General features: G+C 41.4%; 1 protein-coding gene across 1 annotated transcript; it reads right to left on the bottom strand.

The window, feature by feature from the left end:
- Positions 1-2473: 2473 nt before the first annotated feature.
- FERD3L (Fer3 like bHLH transcription factor) lies at positions 2474-3668 on the bottom strand. The gene has a single exon (XM_056518395.1). It carries the CDS (start codon positions 3231-3233, stop codon positions 2772-2774), a length of 462 nt encoding a protein of 153 aa, XP_056374370.1. The 5' UTR covers positions 3234-3668; the 3' UTR covers positions 2474-2771.
- Positions 3669-22078: the final 18410 nt, after the last annotated feature.

The following is a 22078-nucleotide window of genomic DNA, read 5'->3' as shown; positions in this document are numbered from 1 at the left end:
TGCCAAGAAATGTCGGTTGAATGGTCGCCCATGTAGTGCAAAAATAGCTCAAGTGAACCAGAGCAGAGTTGTTATCATAGAGCAGCAACAATTAGTAACCAAATAGTTAACTAATGCCTCCTTTCTCTCTGATTCATTAGGTTATTACATAACTTTTATTATTGTGCTTAAAATAAAAAAATTAAAATAGAATGGGTATGTTATATAACAGGTGAGCACAACAACCTTCTAAGTCTGGGTAAATAAACATATACATATGGGAAAAGACCCAAATGTAGTCACTAGTTGACTTTTTTTGGACCAAGTCAATGGAGCCTTGTCCTGTACTTGCACATCTTCATTAGCATTCCATTTGGACAGTTACCTAATAAATGACATATCATTTATTAACACAAATGGAAAGTATGACTGTTTTTGTATACTGGGGAGACTTATCAAATCCTGTGCAAAAGAAACATTGACCAATTGCCTAAAGCAACTAATCACATTGCTTCTTTTATTTTTCAGAGGTCTTTTTAAAAATGAAAGAAAGAATCTGGTTGTTTGCTATGGGCAACTGGTCAACTTTTCCTCTGCACAGGTTTCGATAAATCTTCCCCACTGTGTGCACAGACCAGGGCCATAACCATAGGGGGCGCAGAGGTGGCAGTCGCACCAGAGCTCTGGTGCCTGAGGTGGGCCCCATGGCACCTCTGCCTGATAAAAAGATACCAGTATTATATGTGTCACATGGAAGGCATGGGGCCCTGTTATAGATTTTGTATTGGGGCCCAGAAGCTTCAAGCTATGAATCTAATACAGACAACCATTTTCCCATAGACTTACAGACAGCACATTAGTTTTGCAAATACAAATTTTCAACGATGTTACAGTCACATATTTTGCAATAAAATATGCATGAAAAATATTTTACTTTGTAAACATAGCCTTATGCTCATCAAATATTGTTTTTATGCTTTTTTAAGTATCTTGTGAGAACAAAATGGATCTTTCTGTAAAGTTATTTCTTTTTTTTCATGTGACAAAATATACTGAAAACCTAGAATCCGACTAAAGCCTAAGCTTACAAAAAAAAAATTTACATTAAAAATTTTGGAGGGGAGCCACTATAAAAGTTGCCAGTAAAAACTGCTTTTTGTCCCTAAACTTAGCGTGTATGTGTTTGTGCAAGTGTACACATCTGTTTTGTTTTTCCCTTTTATAGCGAATAAAACTGTAATACAAACTTAATAATATAACTATAAATTGATTGAACATGTGTCTTTATTCATGAGTTCTATGTAACTGAAGTAGGAAGGTGTCCTCAGAAATGACACTTTTTAATATAGTAATTTTCTTTTTTTTACTAAATATCAATCAGAATTCTACACTTACACATACTAAGATAATTAATTAAAGACTATGTAGTTGACTTAATTTTACAGTTTTTATTTAGCTATTTAAATTGGATTTTTTTCATTTGTAAAAAGTAATTTATTATTTAAATATAGTAATTCATGCTATTAGTATGGCTTATCTTTTCAATAAATATTAATTTGAATCCTTCTTTTACAGATACTTACAGTTATTTAATTAAAGACTATGTAGTTGACTCAGTTTTCCATAGTTTTCATTTAGCAATTTAGATTAAGAATTTTTAATTTGTAGTTTTTTAATTTGTATTTTGTAGCACAATAGTTATAGATTTTAGCACAAAATGCAAATAAAACTTTTGGACAGCAAGATGATACCGATAGATACAGTTGTTGTTCCTTCCCATTTAACCCATATTCAGCCCTACCCACAGGCATTCTGTAACAGTGACCTCGGAGGCTTTATCAGATAATGCCAAAATAATTAAAGTTTTTCTTGTATTTGCCTTGGCCTGTGAAGTTAAATCCCTCCCACCTGCAGGTGTAAGTGCAGCATTGACAGCTATCAAAAGCCAATTAGTTGGCTGAAAGTGGCTGACACAAAGGAGGAAACACAGGGTTTCTCAGGGCTCCCAGCAGCTATGTGCCAACAGTGGCCTCTTGGTCAAACATTCCACTCTGGGTTTTTAATATCAAACATGTCACAGCCAATAAGGCAGAAATACCTCACACTTTATTTGGGTTTATAGGCCATTCTACCTTTAAACAACATGTTTGAAGGAAAATCTCAGATGCTTTGTAGGTTTGTGGGTTTTGCCTTTAACTGAAACACAATATATATTCTTTTTTTTTTTTCTACAAAATCCCTTTTGTACTATAGTACTGAATTTCCAAATAGCTAAAACACTTTCCAATACATTATCTTAGTCGTGTCGATAAGAAGCATATTTTTAATGTTCCTTTTTATTAAATGTTCTTTAATGTTCCTTTTTATTAAATGTCTTAAAAAATCTAGAACAGAAAAGTAGTATTTTATTCTTATGAAATAGGATTCAAATATTTGGACAACATATTTCATAAAACTGCATTTTATTCTTCCTACATTTATCATATACAACCACAATGCAGCATTTCCTTAAAATATTATACTATAGAATAGGTATAATATATCTTTATCAATATATTTAAATTAAAATATAAACATTTTTACTCACTGCCAAAAATTCTGAAATTCTTTTCGGGTCTGTGTGATTAGTAAACAGATTTTTACAGTCATTTTTTGTCTATGTCTAAATCTAATCCATATGGCTGACATTTAAATTTAGGCCAAACCGGGCATGATATAGACAAAATAATCCCCAGTAACACTACTGTATAGAAATCTTCAGTGTTCAACCAATGTCCTGGCAAAATTCATTTTTAATTTTTCTTTCCGGGACTGTTGAGCAGTTCAGTCATAAAAGAGATATAAACAATGGCAAGACGTAGGGTTTCAATTCTAGAAAGTCTTTTTTCATAAGCAAATGTTGGTACCTTCTTTCGGAGCAAGTCAAAGGCTTCATTGAGGTTGAACATTCTTTTTCTTTCTCTGATGTTGGCAGCTTGGCGTTGGTTATAGGTGATCACGCGCTTTCGCTTAGGTCGGCCAAGAGTAGAATACAATTTCATTTCCTCCTCATAGTCTGTCTCCTCATCCTTGTAGCTAGTTAGGGACGAATGAGAAATTCCACTTTCTCCTGATGAAAAATCATAGAGGTTCAGGTTTGGTGGAGAAGTCATCATCATATTGTAAGGATGGGGGGTTTCTCTGTAGGAAAATTCCATTACATTTATATCATCAGAGAACGCCATAGAATCTATGAGATCTCCCTGGTGTTCCATTTATGAATCTTTCTTTAGAAGTTTCTAGAAGTTTCGTTTTGGAGTTCTCTTGCGAATGACTTTTTGTGCCACACCAGCATCACAGAATAACTCGAAAGGAAAGCATTAATATTTATATTCGTGGAGGTAACAGGATTAGGAATTAATAAGGCAAGCGCAAAAATGGCTTCATTTCAGTGTTGATATGAGTAGACACAGAATCACAGGACACGTGGATAGTTCAGTAAAGAAGAAACTTTTTTCTTAAATCCTGTTAAAGCGAGGAAGCAGAATGTCTCTTTTACATAGTAGTTCCGAGATCTCACCCACTGAGTTCAGAATGACTGTGGATTTGTCTTCAAAGTCGTTGACCATAGAAGCTCTTTTTTCAACCAGGTCCTGGCAGTAGCTTCCCTTTTGCTGTGAACTTTTGAAGAGATTTTTCCAATTGATATAAGACAAGTGTATTCTTGCTCTTTATGATCTTCAAGAGGAGACTTGTCTGCAAAGGGGTCGAATAGAAATGTTTATCTAGTATCCCAGTGCAAAGCCAGTTGAATGACAGGACCTCCATTAGCCTAAGCAAGCAGTGTAGCGCTCCCAAAATTGCATTCTCAATTGTAACTGTTGGAATCAGCTTTATCCTGCAAATAAGTCCAATATGCTTCCTAGTGAGCATTAAAGTTTTTCCCTCAATGATAAATGCTGACTTGTTTTTCCCCAATGGCTCATTTCACTTAACTTGTATTAATTAGGAATTTTTTTAATTTTTTTTTAGTAAAATAAACATATATAAAATATATAGTGAATAGATAAATAGACATTGCCAGTTAAAAGAACCATTAATATAACGATGATAGATAGAAAGATAGATTGATATAGACATGAGACAGACAGATAGATAGATAGATAGATAGATACATTTTACATATTTGTATAGTGGGAGTTGTAGTGAGATAAAGAAAGTTATTTCTTATGTAAATGGTCAGTATATAAATGTATATAACAAAGTATAATGTCCCAGTTTATGGGAGATATTTGCCAGTGCACAGTATTGTCACTTTATTTTTGGACCAGACAGTACAGGAGCAAACACTCCTGTCAAAATGACAGGTGTCCCTGCTCATTTAATTAGTTTCTGTGACAACCTATATTAGGGCACCATGACAATTACTTACTGTATGCCTTTTGCTCAGCGAATACTCTCTGGACCGGACTTAGAGCTCGATTCATAGCTTAGACTGCTCAGTACAGCTCTATAATATTCCCCATGCTTCTTAGCGTGTCCATAAAGACATAGAAAAGCAGAAGCTCCTCTTATGTGTGTGTGTGTATGCGCGCGCGTGATGTTAAGGAAATATCAAAACAGATCATTTTTACCCATTAGTTCAAGGCAGGAGCGGATCCAGAGTCGAGTCTCGGGAGGGGCACTATTAGAGTATTTTGTGTTGGCGTACAGAAAATAAGATGTTGCTTACGGAACTTACAATATTATTAAATGTATCATACAGTCCTAACCTTGTTTAAGACTCTTAGGCCATGCTCACATGTCAGAATAATAATCAAATATACCTATTGCCACAGAATGGGAAAGCGCTAAAGAAGTTTTTACCATTTAAAACTACAGCTCCCAGTATGACCTAAGTAGTGGTAAGGGGATGCTGGGAGTTGTTGTTTCACCCATCATTACTGCAGAACTTACAAGTGACTCCAGCTCTGATGGGACACACACAGGAGGATATAGAATGATATCAGTGACTACAGGTGACGTCTTCTCTATAGTCTTTCCTTATCTAATCCAGATGTACATACCGCCGGGACTTGTTCCAGCTAAATCTTCTCTCTGCAGAACTTGACGCCCAGATAGCTCCTCACTATGTCAGCGGATTATGATCCTCTATATGAAAACAATAATTATTATAAACCTGCCAGACACTGTATTCTTCGAATATAATACTGGCACATACCTTCTGAATATAATTCTGACACACTGTACCCCCTGAATAAACAACACACTGTACCCTCAGAATATAATACTATCATACACTGCACCCTCTGAATATAATACTACCACACCCTGTGCCCTCTAAATTTAATACTACCAAACACTGCACTCTGAATATAATACTACCACACACTGCACTCTCTGAATATAATACTACCACACACTGCACTCTCTAAATATAATACTACCACACACTGCACTCTCTGAATATAATACTACCACACTGTGCCCTCTAAATTTAATACTACCAAACACTGCACTCTGAATATAATACTACCACACACTGCACTCTCTGAATATAATACTACCACACACTGCACTCTCTAAATATAATACTACCACACACTGCACTCTCTAAATATAATACTACCACACACCGTACCCTCTGAATATAATACTATCATACACTGCACTCTCTAAATATAATACTACCACACACTGCACTCTCTGAATATAATACTACCACACACTGCACTCTCTGAATATAATACTACCACACACTGTGCTCTCTGAATATAATACTACCACACTGTGCCTTCTAAATTTAATACTACCAAACACTGCACTCTCTGAAAATAATACTACCACACACTGTGCCCTCTAAATTTAATACTACCACACACTGCACTCTGTGAATATAACTTGCTGTGCAGTGCACCCTCTGAATAAAAAACCCAAATGTATTGTTGCCCATAAAAAAACATACCACCCCAGAAATTCCTCATAATCTACAATATACTTGAAATGCAGAACACTCTGTGCCTTCACATATAGTAATAATGCCCCATCTTGTGCCCCTACATATAATAATTATGACCCGTCCTGTTCCCCCCACATAATAATGCCCTCTGTCCTGTGCTGCTAACATATATTGCCCCCTGTGCTGTGCCCTTCACATATAATTCCCCCGTTCTTTGCCCCTCACGTATAATGCCCCCATCATGCGTCCCTCACATATAATGCCCCCTGTGCTGTGCCCCTCATATATAATGCCCCCCGTGCTGTGCCCCTCACATATAATATCCCCTGTGCTGTTCCCCCCACATACCCGTGCTGTGCCCCTCACATATAATTCTCCTGTTATATGCCCCACACATATAATGCCCCCGTTCTTTGCCCCTCACATATAATGCCCCGATCATGCGACCCTCATATATAATGCCCCGATCATGCGACCCTCATATATAATGCCCCCATCATGCACCCCTCACACATAATGCCCCCATCATGCACCCCTCACATATAATGCCCCATGCTGTGCCCTTCACATATAATGCCCCGTGCTGTGCCCTTCACATATAATTCCCCCGTTCTTTGCCCCTCACATATAATGCCCCATCATGCGCCCCTCACATATAATGCCCCCAGTCCTGTCCCCTCAGGGGGCATTATATGTGAGGGGCACAGCACAGGGGGCATTATATGTTTGGGGCACATGACAGGAGCATTATATGTGTGGGGCACAGCACAGGGGGCATTATATGTGAGGGGCACAGGGGGTATTATATGTGTGGGGCACAGCACAGGGAGTATTATATGTGTGGGGCACAGCACAGGGGGCATTATATGTGTGAGGCACAGCACAGGGGGCATTATATGTGTGAGGCACAGCACAGGGGGAATTATATCATATAATGCCCCCTGTGCTGTGCCCCACACATATAATACCCTCTGTGCTGTGCCCCACACATATAATACCCCCTGTGCCCCTCACATATAATGCCCCCTGTGCTGTGCCCCACACATATAATACCCCCTGTGCTGTGCCCCCCCCCACACACACACACATATAATTTATATGTGTGGGCACAGCACAGGGGGCATTATATGTCTTCACATATAGTGCCCCCAGTGCTTTGCCCTGCAGCCCCTCACATAAAAAATTCCCCTTTCTCTTCCCCCCCCCTAAGTTTTTAAATCCCCCTCCTACTGTACGATATAGTGCCCTTAACAGTGGCACATATTCTGTCCCCTAATCCCCTGGGCCCTGAGCATACTCTTCTTACTTACTGTATGCTGGGCGCGGGGACGGGATTTCCGGGCGCCGGCGCGATGATGTGATGTTATCGTGCCGGGCTGCAGTGGATTGCGACCCCGCAGCTCACACTCTGTGTGCTCACAGCGTGTGCACTGCCAAGGTTAGTGAATGGTGGAGTGGAAGCTTACAGCTTCGGCTCCACCATTCTAGGGGGCGGGGACAGCAATCTTTGGGGGGGGGGGCAATTGCACCGTTGCCCCCCCCCTGGATCCACCACTGGTTCAAGGAGAAGTGAAACTCAGGATAGGTAAAGTGATGCAGTGCATTTGTTAAACTACTAAATTTGTAAAACTGTAAACATGTGATGAAAGTGAATTTAACCTGATTGTTTATAAAACACTCAAGTAAATCCAACAATTAAAACACTTTCCATCACATTACAGTTAACAATATTAATAATATTATGCGATCTCTGCAGTGCCACCCCACCGTCATCACTGCAGAGCAAACTGGCTCTGTGCGTGGTGACGGGACAATGACGGGGCTCCGCCCTCTGTGATGTCACATCCCACCCAACTCAATACAAGTCTATGGGAGGGGGCGTGGCGATCATCACACCCCCTCCCATAGACTTGTATTTAGGGGGGTGGGGCGTGACATCACAGGGGACGGATCCGTAACATCATGATGCTCTGTGCCCTGCACAGAGCCAGTTTACTCTGTAGTGATGATGGCAGGGTGGCGCTGCAGAGATCGCAGGGGTCCCCAGCGGCGGGACCACCGCGATCATACATCTTATCCCCTATGCTTTGGATAGGGGATAAGATATCTGGGGCAGAGTACCCCTTTAAAGCACATTTAAAACTCTGAATGTTACAAGTTATGTATATAGAGGAGCCATGGGCTGAAGGCTGTACAGTGGCACATAGAGTATCCCGTAGCCTGTACTTTGTAATGTGCTCAACGATTCTAGAATTCTAGATGTGGATATATATATATATATATATATATATATCACAAAAGAAATTGTGTCCTGCCTAATAGCGTCTGAATAAAGCCATCTACAAGTTTTACCTGCAACCCCCTGAGTGCCGGACGTTTTCTTTTGTGATTTCTACTGAGCCGGGAGTGGTACCGGTGTCCGTAGCACGAGGACGTGCAGTAGACGCAGGAGTGGTGAGCAGCTCTACCTTGTCTGTAAATATATATATATATATATATATATATATATATGTTTTGCATGGATAAATATATGCTTCATGAACAAGTTTATGTGTGTCATATATAGGTCCATATCATTTGAAGGTTGTAAAGAGATTTTATACAGCCATGTCTATAAGGACATAGTCTCAAGGTCCAAGACAAGGCTTTTCAGAGCATAGATGCAGCACAAGAGGAGTCTTGAAATCAGATGTGTGAGATTGTAATAATGAAAGACTTAAGGTATGGACTGATTATCGGGTGAATAAGTGTTTATAGGCATGCTTGGCCCCAACAGTCAGCACATTTAAAAGGGCCAGCGATCAGATGACCATTGGATCTAACATAAATGTTGGCACCCTTGAAATTTTTTAAGAAAATGAAGTATTTCTCACAGAAAAGGATTACAGTAACACATGTTTTGCTATACACATGTCTATTGCCTTTGTGTTCATTGGAACTAAACCAAAAAAGGGAGGAAAAAAAGCAAATTGGACATAATGTCACACCAAACTCCAAAAATGGGCTGGACAAAATTATTGACACCCTTTCAAAATTGTGAAAAAATAAGATTGTTTCAAGTATGTGATGCTCCTTTAAACTTACCTGGGGCAAGTAACAGGTGTGGGAAATATAAAAATCACACCTGAAAGCAGATAAAAAGGAGAGAAGTTCACTTAGTCTTTGCATTGCTTGTCTGTGTGTGCCACACTAAGCATGGACAAAAGTAAGAGGAGAAGAGAACTGTCTGAGGACTTGAGAACCAAAATTGTGGAAAAATATAAACAATCTCAAGGTAACAAGTCCATCTCCAGAGATCTAGATTTGTCTTTGTCCACAATGTGCAACATTGTCAAGAAGTTTGCAACCCATGGCACTGTAGCTTATCTCCCTGGGTGTGGACAGAAGAGAAAAATGGATGAAATTTGTCAACGCAGGATGGTCTGGATGGTGGATAAGCACCCCCAAACAATTCCAAAGATATTCAAGCTGTCCTGCAGGCTCAGGGAGCATCAGTGTCAGCACAAATTATCCATCGACATTTAAATTAAATTAATCGCTATGGCAGGAGACCCAGGAAGACCCCACTGCTGAGACATAAAAAAGCAAGACTACATTTTGCCAAAATAAATTTGAGTAAGCCAAAGTCCTTCTGGGAAAATGTCTTGTGGACAGATGAGACCAAGATAGAGCTTTTGGTAAAGCACATCATTTTACTGTTTACCGAAAACGGAATGAGGCCTACAAAGAAAAGAACACAGTACCTACAGTGAAATATGGTGGAGGTTCAATGATGTTTTGGGGTTGTTTTGCTGCCTCTGGCACTGGGTGTTATGATTGTGTGCAAGGCATCATGAAATCTGAGGATTACCAATGGATTTTGAGTTGCACTGTACAGCCCAGTGTCAGAAAGCTGAGTTTGCGTCCGAGATCTTGGGTCTTTCAGCAGGACAACGACCCTAAACATACATCAAAAAGCACCCAGAAAGGGGTGGCAACAAAGTGCTGTAGAGTTCTGAAGTGGCCAGGAATGAGTCCAGATCTAAATCCCTCTGAACAACTGTGGAGAGATCTTACAATTGCTGTTGGGAAAAGGCGCCCTTCCAATAAGAGAGACCTGGAGCAGTTTGCAAAGAAAGAGTGGTCCAACATTCCGACTGAGAGGTGTAAGAAGCTTATTGATGGTTATAGGAAGGGACTGATGTCCAATTTGCTTTCTTTCCTCCCTTTTTTTGTTTAGTTCCAATACACACAAAGGGAATAAACATGTGTATAGCAAAATGTGTTACTGCAACCCTTTTCTGTGAGAAATGCTTCACTTTCTTGAAAATTTCAGGGGTGCCAACAATTACGGCTATGACTGTATGTATCAATAGAATAATTGTTATTGGCTGTAGTTTCCCCTGTGTAAATGGCTGATAATGATGATTTTGAAGGGATGCACAAATAATCAAGCATTCACACCTTGTGAAGGCTCAGTAAACAAGCGCTGATCACTGAGATCGGTACTCATTTACTGCTGAAAGTTGGTCTGTCTAAAAGGGTTGTTAAGTCTTACATTTATCCAAGGAAGTTTTTAGGTTGGCAGGCTGCACATGTAGTCTCAAAGAAGACTCTTGTCAGGAAGCCCTGTAAAGTGCCACACTTATGCTAAACTGCAGAACAAACTGTATCACAATGGAAATGAGCTGCAGGTGAAGTTAAGGTGTTCCATATAGCAGACGAATAGCACATTCCTTTTGCTTTCTGCTACATCTGTGTTATTGTCATGTCAGATTATTTTGTACAGGAAAATGAACTTTTATTAAAGTCTTGCTAAAAATGATGTAGTGTCAGTAAGAATAAAACACAGCACACAGATGACATAAAGCAAGAGCACAGTTACATGACTGACATATTGTAATTTCCTCATGGTTGTTGTATTGATGCATCCTGTGATTTAATCTGTGCATGTTTTTTCTTTAATTTCGCTGCAGCCTTCATAGATAAAGAGAAAGATACATATTTCAGTGCAAATACATGATAGACTGTCTATCACTGTGATTAAATTCTGACCCATTGCATGATTTATTCATTTCTGGAATTGCCATGTCATGTAATAATATATGGGAAGGACAAATCAGATTAAATAAAATGTAACTTTTACTTATTACACTAATATAAACAAGATAATTCTCAATGGGGGGGACCATGACAAATAGAAAGTAGTAAAAAATAAATAAAAAAAAGACCGAACGTTTCATTTGGACAATCTATCTACAAAAACCTTTGTATAGCATAGACAGAATGTATCTAAGGCAAGTTAAAAATAAAGACAACCTCACAAACATAAATTTCCACTATTCAAGCACCAGTTCCAACATGTGTCCCCGATAACAATGGAACGGTTCATCATCAGGGGATATTTATAGGGATAGATTGGTGCACAGGTAATGTGAACTGTAGAAATACTGAAAATCAAATAGCATGGCAAGAGATAATGATACATTTAATGACAGAGGGATCTCAGAATGCAGAATGTAAAGCCTCAAAATGGCTGTAATATGCAGTATGTATTCTCTTCTGATCAAGACTGCATCCAGGCTTCAAAAATAAAAATAAAACATGCAGCCATCAAGAACTTTGAGCTGTATTTAACTTAGGGTCATCTTATATCAGCCGAACTTGCCGATATTGCCCTGTGTAATACAACCAGAAATCTGCTGACAAAGGACTCATTTGGAATTGCTAAAAAAAATTTCATTTGTCAGCCGCATATCTCTGCTGACAAATGATTGAAGCAAAGGGCTGCATGAATGATCCAGAGATTCCCCAAGTGACCCTCACCACACGATGGTTGAATTGGTTGAAGCATTGGGCTGAGTAATAGGGTCCTTGGTCTCTTCTCACACTGCATTTTGCAATGACTGTCTTAGGTATATTTTGGTATGACCCTAGACATGTACCTACAGTATGGTATCCATTAGAATAGGGTCCCACCTTAAAAAAAAAAAAAAAAAGTATACTTTGTGTATACTCCTTTTTATGACAAATCTGTTTTTATTAACAGTTTAAGGAAAATGAAATAGACAGTAGTCAGCTGAAATAAAGGCTCAGTCCTCCAGGCAAGTTAACAACATATAAAGTGGCCACTCAGGGTGAAAAGCAAAGAAACTGGTGTATAAATAACATGTAATAAAGCAGAAAGGAAAAAAGACACCGTTCGCAACATACACATTTCACATTCCAAAGGAAGAAATAGAAGGCACTTTCAATTGACCATCAAAAGAAAAGGCATATGCCCAGAGGTGGGAGAACGCCAAGGATGGTTATGTGACTCATATCACAGAGAAAAGAGGAAAAGGAAAAGAATAGAAAAGTAGAACAGAGGCTCCAGAGAAAAGCAGAGGAGGAATGGAGAAGGTAAGGGGTGGTGGTGGGGTGTGTGTGAGGATGGGAAGGATAACTAAGTCTAGAGGGGAATCAAGGCAAAAAAGGAAGAAAATTATTACCCCAAGAGAGGAACTAAGGTGTCTCCCGATAGTAGTCCCAGGTCAGTCAAAGACTGACGAAGGAATCCAATGAATCCCTATCAGTCACAACCATTTGCTCTTCTACTTCTTGATTCAAGGTCTTCACTAATTCCAGCCTAGAGGGCGTTTCCGAGGATTTCCAGTGCAGTGGAATCACAGCCCTAGTGACTCCTAAAATATGTCTCAAAAGACCCTTCTTGGCTAGAGACAGGGAGCCCAGCAGCAAAGATAAGTACGCAGACTCAGGACTGGACACAATGGATTCCGTGGAGACCTTGTTTTATAGCTCAAAGACTTATAACCAAAAGGGAACAATCAGGGGACAGCTGGCAATGATACTATATAGCCAACACTTTGAAGTTATGCTCCTGGATCCTAGAAGAGAGAGAAGCCTTTTAGGTTTGCAAAAACCTGCATGAGACCTCCCCAGCGGTGAATTCTCCATTAAGATCATACTCCCTTTTTAGAATATAGGCGGGTTTAGCCAGATGTTCCACCATCCCCTGCAGCACTCCATAGATTACAGAAATTATAAAGGAGGGAGGTGAAGAAGGCACAACAACTGCTCTAAGAGAATGAGGGCCCTGTGCACCTGAGCTTTAAGCTGTAGAAAAGCATAATAGCACCTCAGCTTCTCGTACATGAGCCACCCACCTGGCAGGGCATGAGCAAAGTACGTCAGGGGTCATAGACTCGGACAGTACATCAGGCAGACGAGGCCGGGAATGAACAGAAACAACCAAGAGAGTCCGTATCTCAGAATCTAGGGGTATCAGGGGATTGCTAAACAGAGGGGTTAGAGGGCCTAATTAAGAGGTGACCTCAGGCATCGCAAGGACAGAGTCCCATAGGGGAAGAATGAGTCGGTAAAGAAAAGGGAGGGAAATACTAGAGGGAAGGGATGGGGGCGGCAGCCATGGGAGGGCAGGAGGATGGTAAGGGGAGAGATCAATTTCAAGACTTACCGTGGAAGCATGATGGTAAAGATCGCAGATTCTTGCACAAGCCGTGGCGCTGTTATGCAACTGGAAGCCCGCCAAGCCGGCTCCTCCAGTCTCCTTACAATGAGTAAGATACATGTGTCATAGACAGGGACCACTAGGCAATTAGACAAAAAGGGTTACCAGAGGACGCAGCTTAGCAAGGAAGGAAGCAGGGATACAGATCGGCAGAGTCTGCATGAGATAGAGCAGCAGTGTCAAGTTATCCTTCTTGACTGCGGCCATTTTACCAAACTAAGATAGGGGAAGTGCACTCCACTTAGAAAGGTTTTGCTCAATCACCTGCAGCAGGGGTAGGTAGGTGGCCACAAAACAGGCCGTTAAAGTCCGCTACAACATTGACTCCTGGGAGAATAAAGTTACGGCTTAAAGGGAAATTGGGAAGATATACATGAGAAAATATTCGGTGACATAGAAACATTAAGGATTTCAGATTTCAGAGTATTGACCTTAAAGTTGTTGAGATCACTGTATTTGCCAAATTCCACTATAATGGTGTATACACCTTTTTAAAGTATACTTCTCTATCATTGGTTGCTTGACAATGGCTCTGCTACAATATGGACTGAAACGTTGCTGTATTCTGTGTGTAATTTAAAAAAATAAAAAACCTGTTTCAATGGGTACTGTCATTTAAAAAAAAAAGTGACTTATCAAAGGGTTTGATCGGTTGGGGCCTGAGTGTTAAGACCCCAACCAATCGCTATATAGAGCTGGGAGAAGTGTGTCATGTGACTGAAATGGCTGCATTATGTAAATACGTAGAACTGTCTCAGTAGCGAGCTTCTCTCACCACTTATTTTAGTGACTCATCAGGGTCTGAACACTCCTGACAAATCAAAACTTTTGAAATGTCCCTTTTAAGAAGGACAGGTACACTTTAAGGATGCTGTAGGCACTGTATATTTTTTATATTGCATGTAAAGTGAGGCAGGGATCACTTCACAACTGCCGAGCATTCATTTTTAGGCTGTTTGTGCTGTTCTTTCCATTGTTTAGAGATCAGTTGCTCACGTGCTGGAAAAAAATGACTAGTTAGATGATGTTTATTTTTTGCATATTTGTAGTATAATATTTGCTGTATTTTTCCAACACATACAGCAAACATATCAACAGACACCCATCACCCAACATTGGCCAAAATAACATAATATTGGTGTACCTTCAACCTGGCAAGATGTTGGGATGATGAAGATTAGACCCCATCTAATGCAATACTACAGCACTGCATCTCACATTGTCTATGGGTGATATGGAGCAGAAAACTGAGTTTCCTAATGCACAGTTAAGGTATGTAGATTCCAAATTCAAAATAAAATAATTGTGAAAAATTACTATTGTATTCAATGTTTCCCTGGTTATTTTTCCTAAAATTTTATAGGTTCAAATTGCTCTGTTAAAATGAAGGCTGATATGTGATTGGTTGCTATGGGCAACAAAGGCAGTGTTTCTCTTAGACAGTTTTGATGATCTCCTCCAAATGACAATAAAAAAAAAGTAAAAATAAATAAATAAATGATCATTAATGAGAAATAAAGTAAAAACTATACATAAACATTATATTAAAATTAAAGGTGTTAAAATAGATAAATAGATTGATAATGATATTCAGGTAGATACAAAATGCTTCTCCATGCACATTAAAGTTTGGAGGAGGGCCAGCATGTCACAGTCACCTCGATATGCTGGGCCAGCCTCCAAACCTGACAGTGCACACAGAGCTGCAGTGGAGAAGCCCTTACAGTGTGCAAAAAAGATGGCTTTCTGGCCATTTCCAGTCTATTTGCAGCAAAGAGAGATCATTTGGAAGCTAAACATAGCGAAGTGGGTTTTGATTTACGTGATCTTTTTTTTTTTTTTTTACATTTCTTTTCTTTCTATTTCTGTTGAGTCTTATTGCAAAACACAAATACAAGAGCGCTCCATAGGGTAGCCACCCAAAAGACATATGTTTGGAATGATTCAGGGTGCGCTTTCCCAATTAGTTGAGCAAAGGCAGGCACAACACTGAAGCGAGCATAAGTTAATGGCATCCAATGTAGCTAATCCCTCCATCTCCAATGACGTTAAATGCAATAACAGTACCTTCACCACCTTTCAGGACTTCTTAGCGCAATAGACCAAAGGTAAGAGATGAAAGCTGAAGATTTTTTAATACTAAACACTCTTTATTGCAAAATGAACATCACCTTTCAAGGCCAGGACCGGCCTCTTTGTCAGGTTCATTAACTTCATGAACCTGACGAAGAGGCCGGTCCTGGCCTTGAAACACGTTGTTTGCAATAAAGAGTGTATAGCACTAAAAAATCTTCAGCTTTCATCTCTTACCTTTGGTCCTATTGCACTAAGAAGTCCCATACAGTGGTGGAGGTACTGTTGTTGACTCATGACATTGATGACAAGTCCTACATGTAAGTAAATTTGTATAATCCATTACTATTTAAATATAACATTAAAAAAAATCTGATTTTGGTTATAAACAAATAGTATGAACATTTTTTTTTAAATATCTAGTCAGGCTCTAGGCTGATGAATTCCAGTGGTGCCTTTTAAGAACCTGACCTGCGACTTCCTTTGATGTCCACCTTTGTGTTCTTTGTAATGGTGTCCACACCTGGCAGATCCGAGAGAACAGAAATGCATATGCCACAGAGAATTGAAATAACACATTAGGACAGACTAGGCTGTAATAAATAGCCAATATAGAATATAGAATTTACAGATCCACATAGAATGGAAACTCACTAATGTGGAAGTATATGCATTTTATGTTTTCCTTTCCTTTCACTTACTTCAAACGAAACCTCAATTTCAACTAGAACTCTCTTTTCATCTTCTACACTTGAGAAACAGAAAACATATGCAGCCTTCAACTTCAATTGTAAATTGGTCTTCCAGGTAAATGGCTGCATGTGGTGATAACTGTCCCGTTTTGCTTTGTTCTTATCGATTTCAAAGTACTACATAAAAAAATGTACATAGAGAAAAAGAGGGAGGAAAAGGGAATGGAGAATGAGTTATGTGAGGGAGATTCAGGTTTGTCATGGATAGCAGCTAATATATGGTTGTGCTCAGTGTTATCTGGACATTCCTATATTAGCTATGAGTTTCTAGAACGATTAGTAAGGTATGGCTCACAGGACTTCCCAGACAATTCTTGTTTTACTGAATATTTCTTAAGCACGTTCCCTGTCATAACATAACATGTCTGAAGATCAAGCCCCGCTTTTTGGTCTCTTGTCCAAATCATCACTTTTTTAAAGCTTTTATTTAGTTCTACATATAATTGTTTGAGGATTAAGGAAATGCAACATGGCAGGAATTAAACACTGGTAATTGTGTATCTACTGAATTGGAAAGGAAATACTTTCAAAGTGAGTCCAAGGAACTATATCTAAAATGTATATCTTAAGACTATACTTTTCAGATAGCATGAAACTGGAGCATATTTAATAAAGTATTAGTATCAGTTTTCTAATCAAATGTCCATACGAGTTTGTCGGAAAATGTGGATGGGGCTTTAAAGTCACTTCAGGTGAGACTTCTTTCCTAACATCAACATTTCTGTTTAGAACAGTGGTATGTCATGTGTGGGTGAATCTGACACATGCTGAACCTGGGATCAGCACTGGTGAATTGCTTGCACAGGACTTCCATGAGAAATTTTGAGGCCCCTTACACAGCTTAAGGGCCAAAGCCCCCCCCCCCCACTGCCAGTCACGGATTATGCCGCTAAATAAAGCCTAACACTGCTAACTCCTACATGTTTCATCACTATACTGTGGCTTTCTCAAGGAAGACACAGATTATCTTAGAATTTTTCTTGTTTTACATGATGAATAGTGACCTAGAATGGTAATTTTAATAATTTCTTATGTGGTGTCCCGGCACCGTATTTTATACTGTGCCTTGGTAATTAGTCCCCAAAGTTAGCGTCCCTAGGACTCTCGGGGTTTGCTTTCCTCATTTAACCCCTAGTCACACCTTAGTCACTTAATATTTGTAAATATTATCTATCTAAATAAATGTATATGGTATTACTCATTGTTTTAGCAGGACCTGCGGGTCATGTGACCGGGTTGTAGAACTCTATGGTTTTTTGCTAAAGGACCTTTGGTGGTTTTGGACATGTGATCACCCACAATCCATTGTAACGGTGAGTGACAGGTGATTGGACCAATCCAAAACGGCTCAGCCCCTGCCCATATAAGGGAACTGCGGCCATTAGTCTCTCTCTTGTTCCTGTGCTGCCAAGCAAGCAGCATCATTGCTCTTGGGTTGCTGACTTTGGACGAGGTAGGACCTCCGCAGCTTACAAGACAAATTACTAGGCCCAAAGCATTGCGGCTTAGGCCAATGCTAGAGATGGATAGTTCTAACAATTCCCCGCTATCTCAGCAAGACCTCTGGACCTAATCTAACCCCTAAATCCAGCGGATCTATGCAATTACAATCCTCAAAATCTAAAGGGAACTTTCTGGTCCTAAGCATCTGTCAATTACTGCTGTACTGTTTGTAAAGACTCTGTTATCTGGACTGTTACCGTTACTGCATATACAGAAAATCTTCAGTAAAGATTCCTGCAAGTTTTAAGTTCAGCACTGCTGTGGACAATCTATTTATTCTACAGTCACCTATCGCTCTTGGGAAGGGTGGCGATGGGCCCAGCAGCACTACAGAGTTTGACCCACACCCTGGCATCACGAGTGACAAGGGTTAACAGCGCCCTTTATTATATTGAACAGCAACACCCCAACTACCCTACACCCCCACAAGGCTTTCCACATAAAGCTCACCACAAAGCCTTTTTGGTGTCTGACGAACAGGATTCGGGTGTGTGCCTGGTGCTGTTGCCACTAGTGAAATTGTACTCCCCCCCCAATATAACGGACTTTATTCATGTGCTGTAAACCGCATTATTGTGTACGAGATGAATACATGCTACGATCCTCTGGTCTGGTCGGCACAGGAAGAGTTAACCTGCTACCAGAGAAGCACGCGAAAAAGGCCTGCGCTGCACCACGTCCCGCCCCTGGGCATTGCTATCAAGTTGCTGTATCGCAGCCGAAAGGGAACTTGGAAACAGAGGAGTCGTTTCTGGGAGGACAGGAAGTTGGGGCTGCACCGATGACGTCCTTCCTGCCGGCCACAATTTTGGCGAAGCCCAGTATAAAGGACACCCTGCACAGCGACCTCTTGAGTCTGCATAAGGAGCCAGAGAGTACAGACATGAAGGAGAGCAGCATTCCACGTGGTGAGGATAGCAAAATGGCGCCGGAGCAACGGAAAGTTGTGGCGGTCGCAGCCCAACTATTCCAAGAACTTGCCTACCGTCTGCAGTGGTCGACATTAGACCAAGAGGGGGCCTGCAATCTTCCCCCACTGCCTGATGATGATGATGACTGGCCGGACACACCTCCAGCGGAGAATGCAGGGACACCTGGAGGTGCATCACCGGTGAGATTGTCCCCTCACCACAGAACTTGGGGCTCGTGGGCTGAAATCCCATCGGAGGAGTCTGCAGTGAGTCCCCCACCAGAGGCGGCCTTTTCTTCCTCCTCCATCCCTGAAGCTGAAATACCCCTGTCCAACTTGCTGAGTGCACAACCGCGCTCACCAGATTTGCCCCAGTGTATTTTTGGGGACGAGCCAGGACTACATCCTATACCTAGGAAGCCACTCCCATCAATTCCAACCGCACAAAGAGAAAGGGCCCGTCAGGAAGCCGAGCTGGCTGAGTTGATGGACAAATTAAAGGCCCGACACAGAGAATTGTACGCCCCTAAGCATGTGCATTTGCCTCCTGAGGAAATAATTTGTTATCAGGAGAATACTAAAGAAATGGAAGCACTCTACATCCACAAGTGGGATTATCCCCGAGAAGGGGGTGGAGCCTCTAGAACGACAAAGAGCAACTGTGGCCAAGTTCGACAAGGTCAGAGGTTATGGGACACTCCTAGATTGCCACACAGGGCAAACCATCCTCGTAAACCGGCGAGCAGTACAGAGGCCATATCTTCACAAAAAGTTCTACTCTCTGGAGGTGGGTGAAATAGTGGAGTACACCCTTTGTCCAGAGCCTGCGCGGAGAATGGGCTGCTGCGGTCACCAGACCAACAGCCCCAACACAGCTTCCCTTCAAATACTTTCCATCTACAGATTGGGAATCGGATCCCTTCAACCTGAGGCCGAAATGGTCTGCTCCTGATGCCTCCACCAACGTACTCAAGGAGGAGGAGCCTCTACAGCATCAGTCATCTGTTTCGTGCAGCAAAGTGCCAAGACCTGCTCAAGACCAAGAAAGTAAGTATGATTTTTAGAAGGTGATGAGGAAAAAATGAAAATGCAAAAACGGAAAAACCCTGCGTCCTTAAGGGGTTAATGTTATATTTAAATAGTTTGTACATTTGCACGTGACAATACCACATATGTTTATTTTTGTTTAAATTGTTTTTTTTTTTTAAAAAGGGGGGTGATTCTAATTTTTATTAGGGAAGGGGCTTAATCACATTAATGACACAATGCTGTTCCATAGCACAGCAATGTTATCAGTGCTCCATTAGTGCAGCCGGTCATGGTTTTCTGCAATAAGGTGATGTTGATCGGAAGGCAGGGAGGCAGGAAAGGGCCCCCTCCTGTCCTTTCGTTGATGAGGACCCTGCAATTTTGTCATGGTGGTCCCGATCAACCCGCTGGAGCTAGATGGCCAGCTAATTTCCTGCATTTAGATGCCCCAATCAACTTTAATTATGGCATCTGAAGGACTGATGCTGGACATTGGCCCAATCAGCTGCTGATTGCAGCTGGGACCCATGGGGTATCAAACATGCTCAGCTCCTGAGTGTGCTTCAAACTGCAGAAGTGTTTGCAGGGCGTACATCTATGCCCTGTGTCCTTAACTTATTAAGGACACAGCCCATTTTTACCTTAAGGATGCAGCCAATGTTATTTTTGCATTTTCGTTTTTTCCTCCTAACCTTCTAAAAATCATAACTCTTTTTATATTTCCATCCACAGATGAGTATGAGGCCTTGTTTTTGGCACAACCTTTGTAATGACTTCACTCATTTTACCATAAAATGTATGGCAAAATTTAAAAAAACATACTATTTGCGTGGGGAAAATGAAAAGAAAACTGCAATTTTACAAATTTTGGAAGGTTTCATTTTCACACTGTACAATTTACAGTAAAAATGACATGTTTTTATTATTCTATTGGCCAATACGATTAAAATGATAAAATAGTTAAAAATAAACGGGAGCTCAACATAAAACGTGATTGCCCAAGCCGAGGATACTGTGTTGCACAAAAAACCCAATGTGCCAAAAGATGCAAGTGGAGACAAAAAGTGGGTAACAGTCATACTAGGCTAGGGGTAAGAGATAAGAGAAAGAACAGAGGAAAAAAATGCAAAGAGTAATAAAATAAATAAAAAAAGAAAAGAAAAGAGAATAAGAGAGAGAGTTTCCAAATTAAAATAGCGCTGCCAAATAGCGCTGCCAAATGCTGCAATGAAATATTATCTACTGCTAACTACCGTATTTATCGGGTTATACCACGCACCGGCCTATAACACGCACCCTCATTTTACCAAGGATATTTGGGTAAAAAAAGTTTTTTAACCAAATATCCATGGTAAAATGAGGGTGCGTGTGTGCGCATGTGTATACCCCGATACATCCCCAGGAAAGGCAGGGGGAGAGAGGCCGTCATTGCCCGCTTCTCTCCCCCTGCCTTTCCTGGGGTCTAGAGCCCTGCTGCCGGCCCTTCTCTCCCCCTGGCTATCGGCGCCGCTGCCCGTTCTGTCCCCCTGACTATCGGTACCGGCGCCCCATTGCCGGCCCCGATAGCCAGGGGGAGAGAAGCGGTGCCGACAGCCAGGGGGAGAGAAGGAGCAGCGGCACCCATTGCCGGCGCCGCTGCCCCGTTGCCTCCCCTCATCCCCGGTGGCATAATTACCTGGGTCGGGTCCGCGCTGCTGCAGGCCTCCGGCGTGCGTCCCCTGCGTCGTTGCTATGCACGGCGCGGCGCACTGACGTCATGCGCCGTGCAGCGCATAGCAACGACGAAGGGGACGCACGCCGGAGACCTGCAGCAGCGCGGACCCGACCCAGGTAATTATGCCACCGGGGATGGGGGGAGGCAACGGGGCAGCGGTGCCGGCAATGGGTGCCGCTGCCCCTTCTCTCCCCCTGGCTATCGGCGCCGGTACCGATAGTCAGGGGGACAGAACGGGCAGCGGCGCCGATAGCCAGGGGGTGAGAAGGGCCGGCAGCAAGGCTCTAGACCCCAGGGAAGGCAGGGGGAGAGAAGCGGGCAGCGACGGCCTCTCTCCCCCTGCCTTTCCTGGGGCGGTATCGGCGTATAACACGCACATAGACTTTAGGCAAAAAATTTTAGCCTAAAAAGTGCGTGTTATACGCCGATAAATACGGTAACTTATTTCGGCACGGTGCCATCACTGCCAAGCTATTGAGTATACACAATCCATCTCCAGTTGCGGAGGAAATATCCATATTTGCAGCACTTGTAGCGCCTAATATAGCGCAAAGACTTTCCTATTTCCGTGTCCAGTTCTAAATATTTTTAATAGGGGATATTGTTATCCAGTGTTGTTTTTATATATTCCTTCAGTACAGTTTTCATAGTATATCTATATATTATATTT

The sequence above is a fragment of the Hyla sarda genome, chromosome 5, assembly GCF_029499605.1.
Source record: "Hyla sarda isolate aHylSar1 chromosome 5, aHylSar1.hap1, whole genome shotgun sequence".
NCBI lineage: Eukaryota > Metazoa > Chordata > Amphibia > Anura > Hylidae > Hyla > Hyla sarda.
This window is presented reverse-complemented; position numbering and strand designations above follow the sequence as displayed.

Coding starts and splice junctions, on each gene's coding strand:
- FERD3L (XM_056518395.1), bottom strand. CDS start 3,233: ATGGAACACCAGGGAGATCTCATAGATTCTATGGCGTTCTCTGATGAT.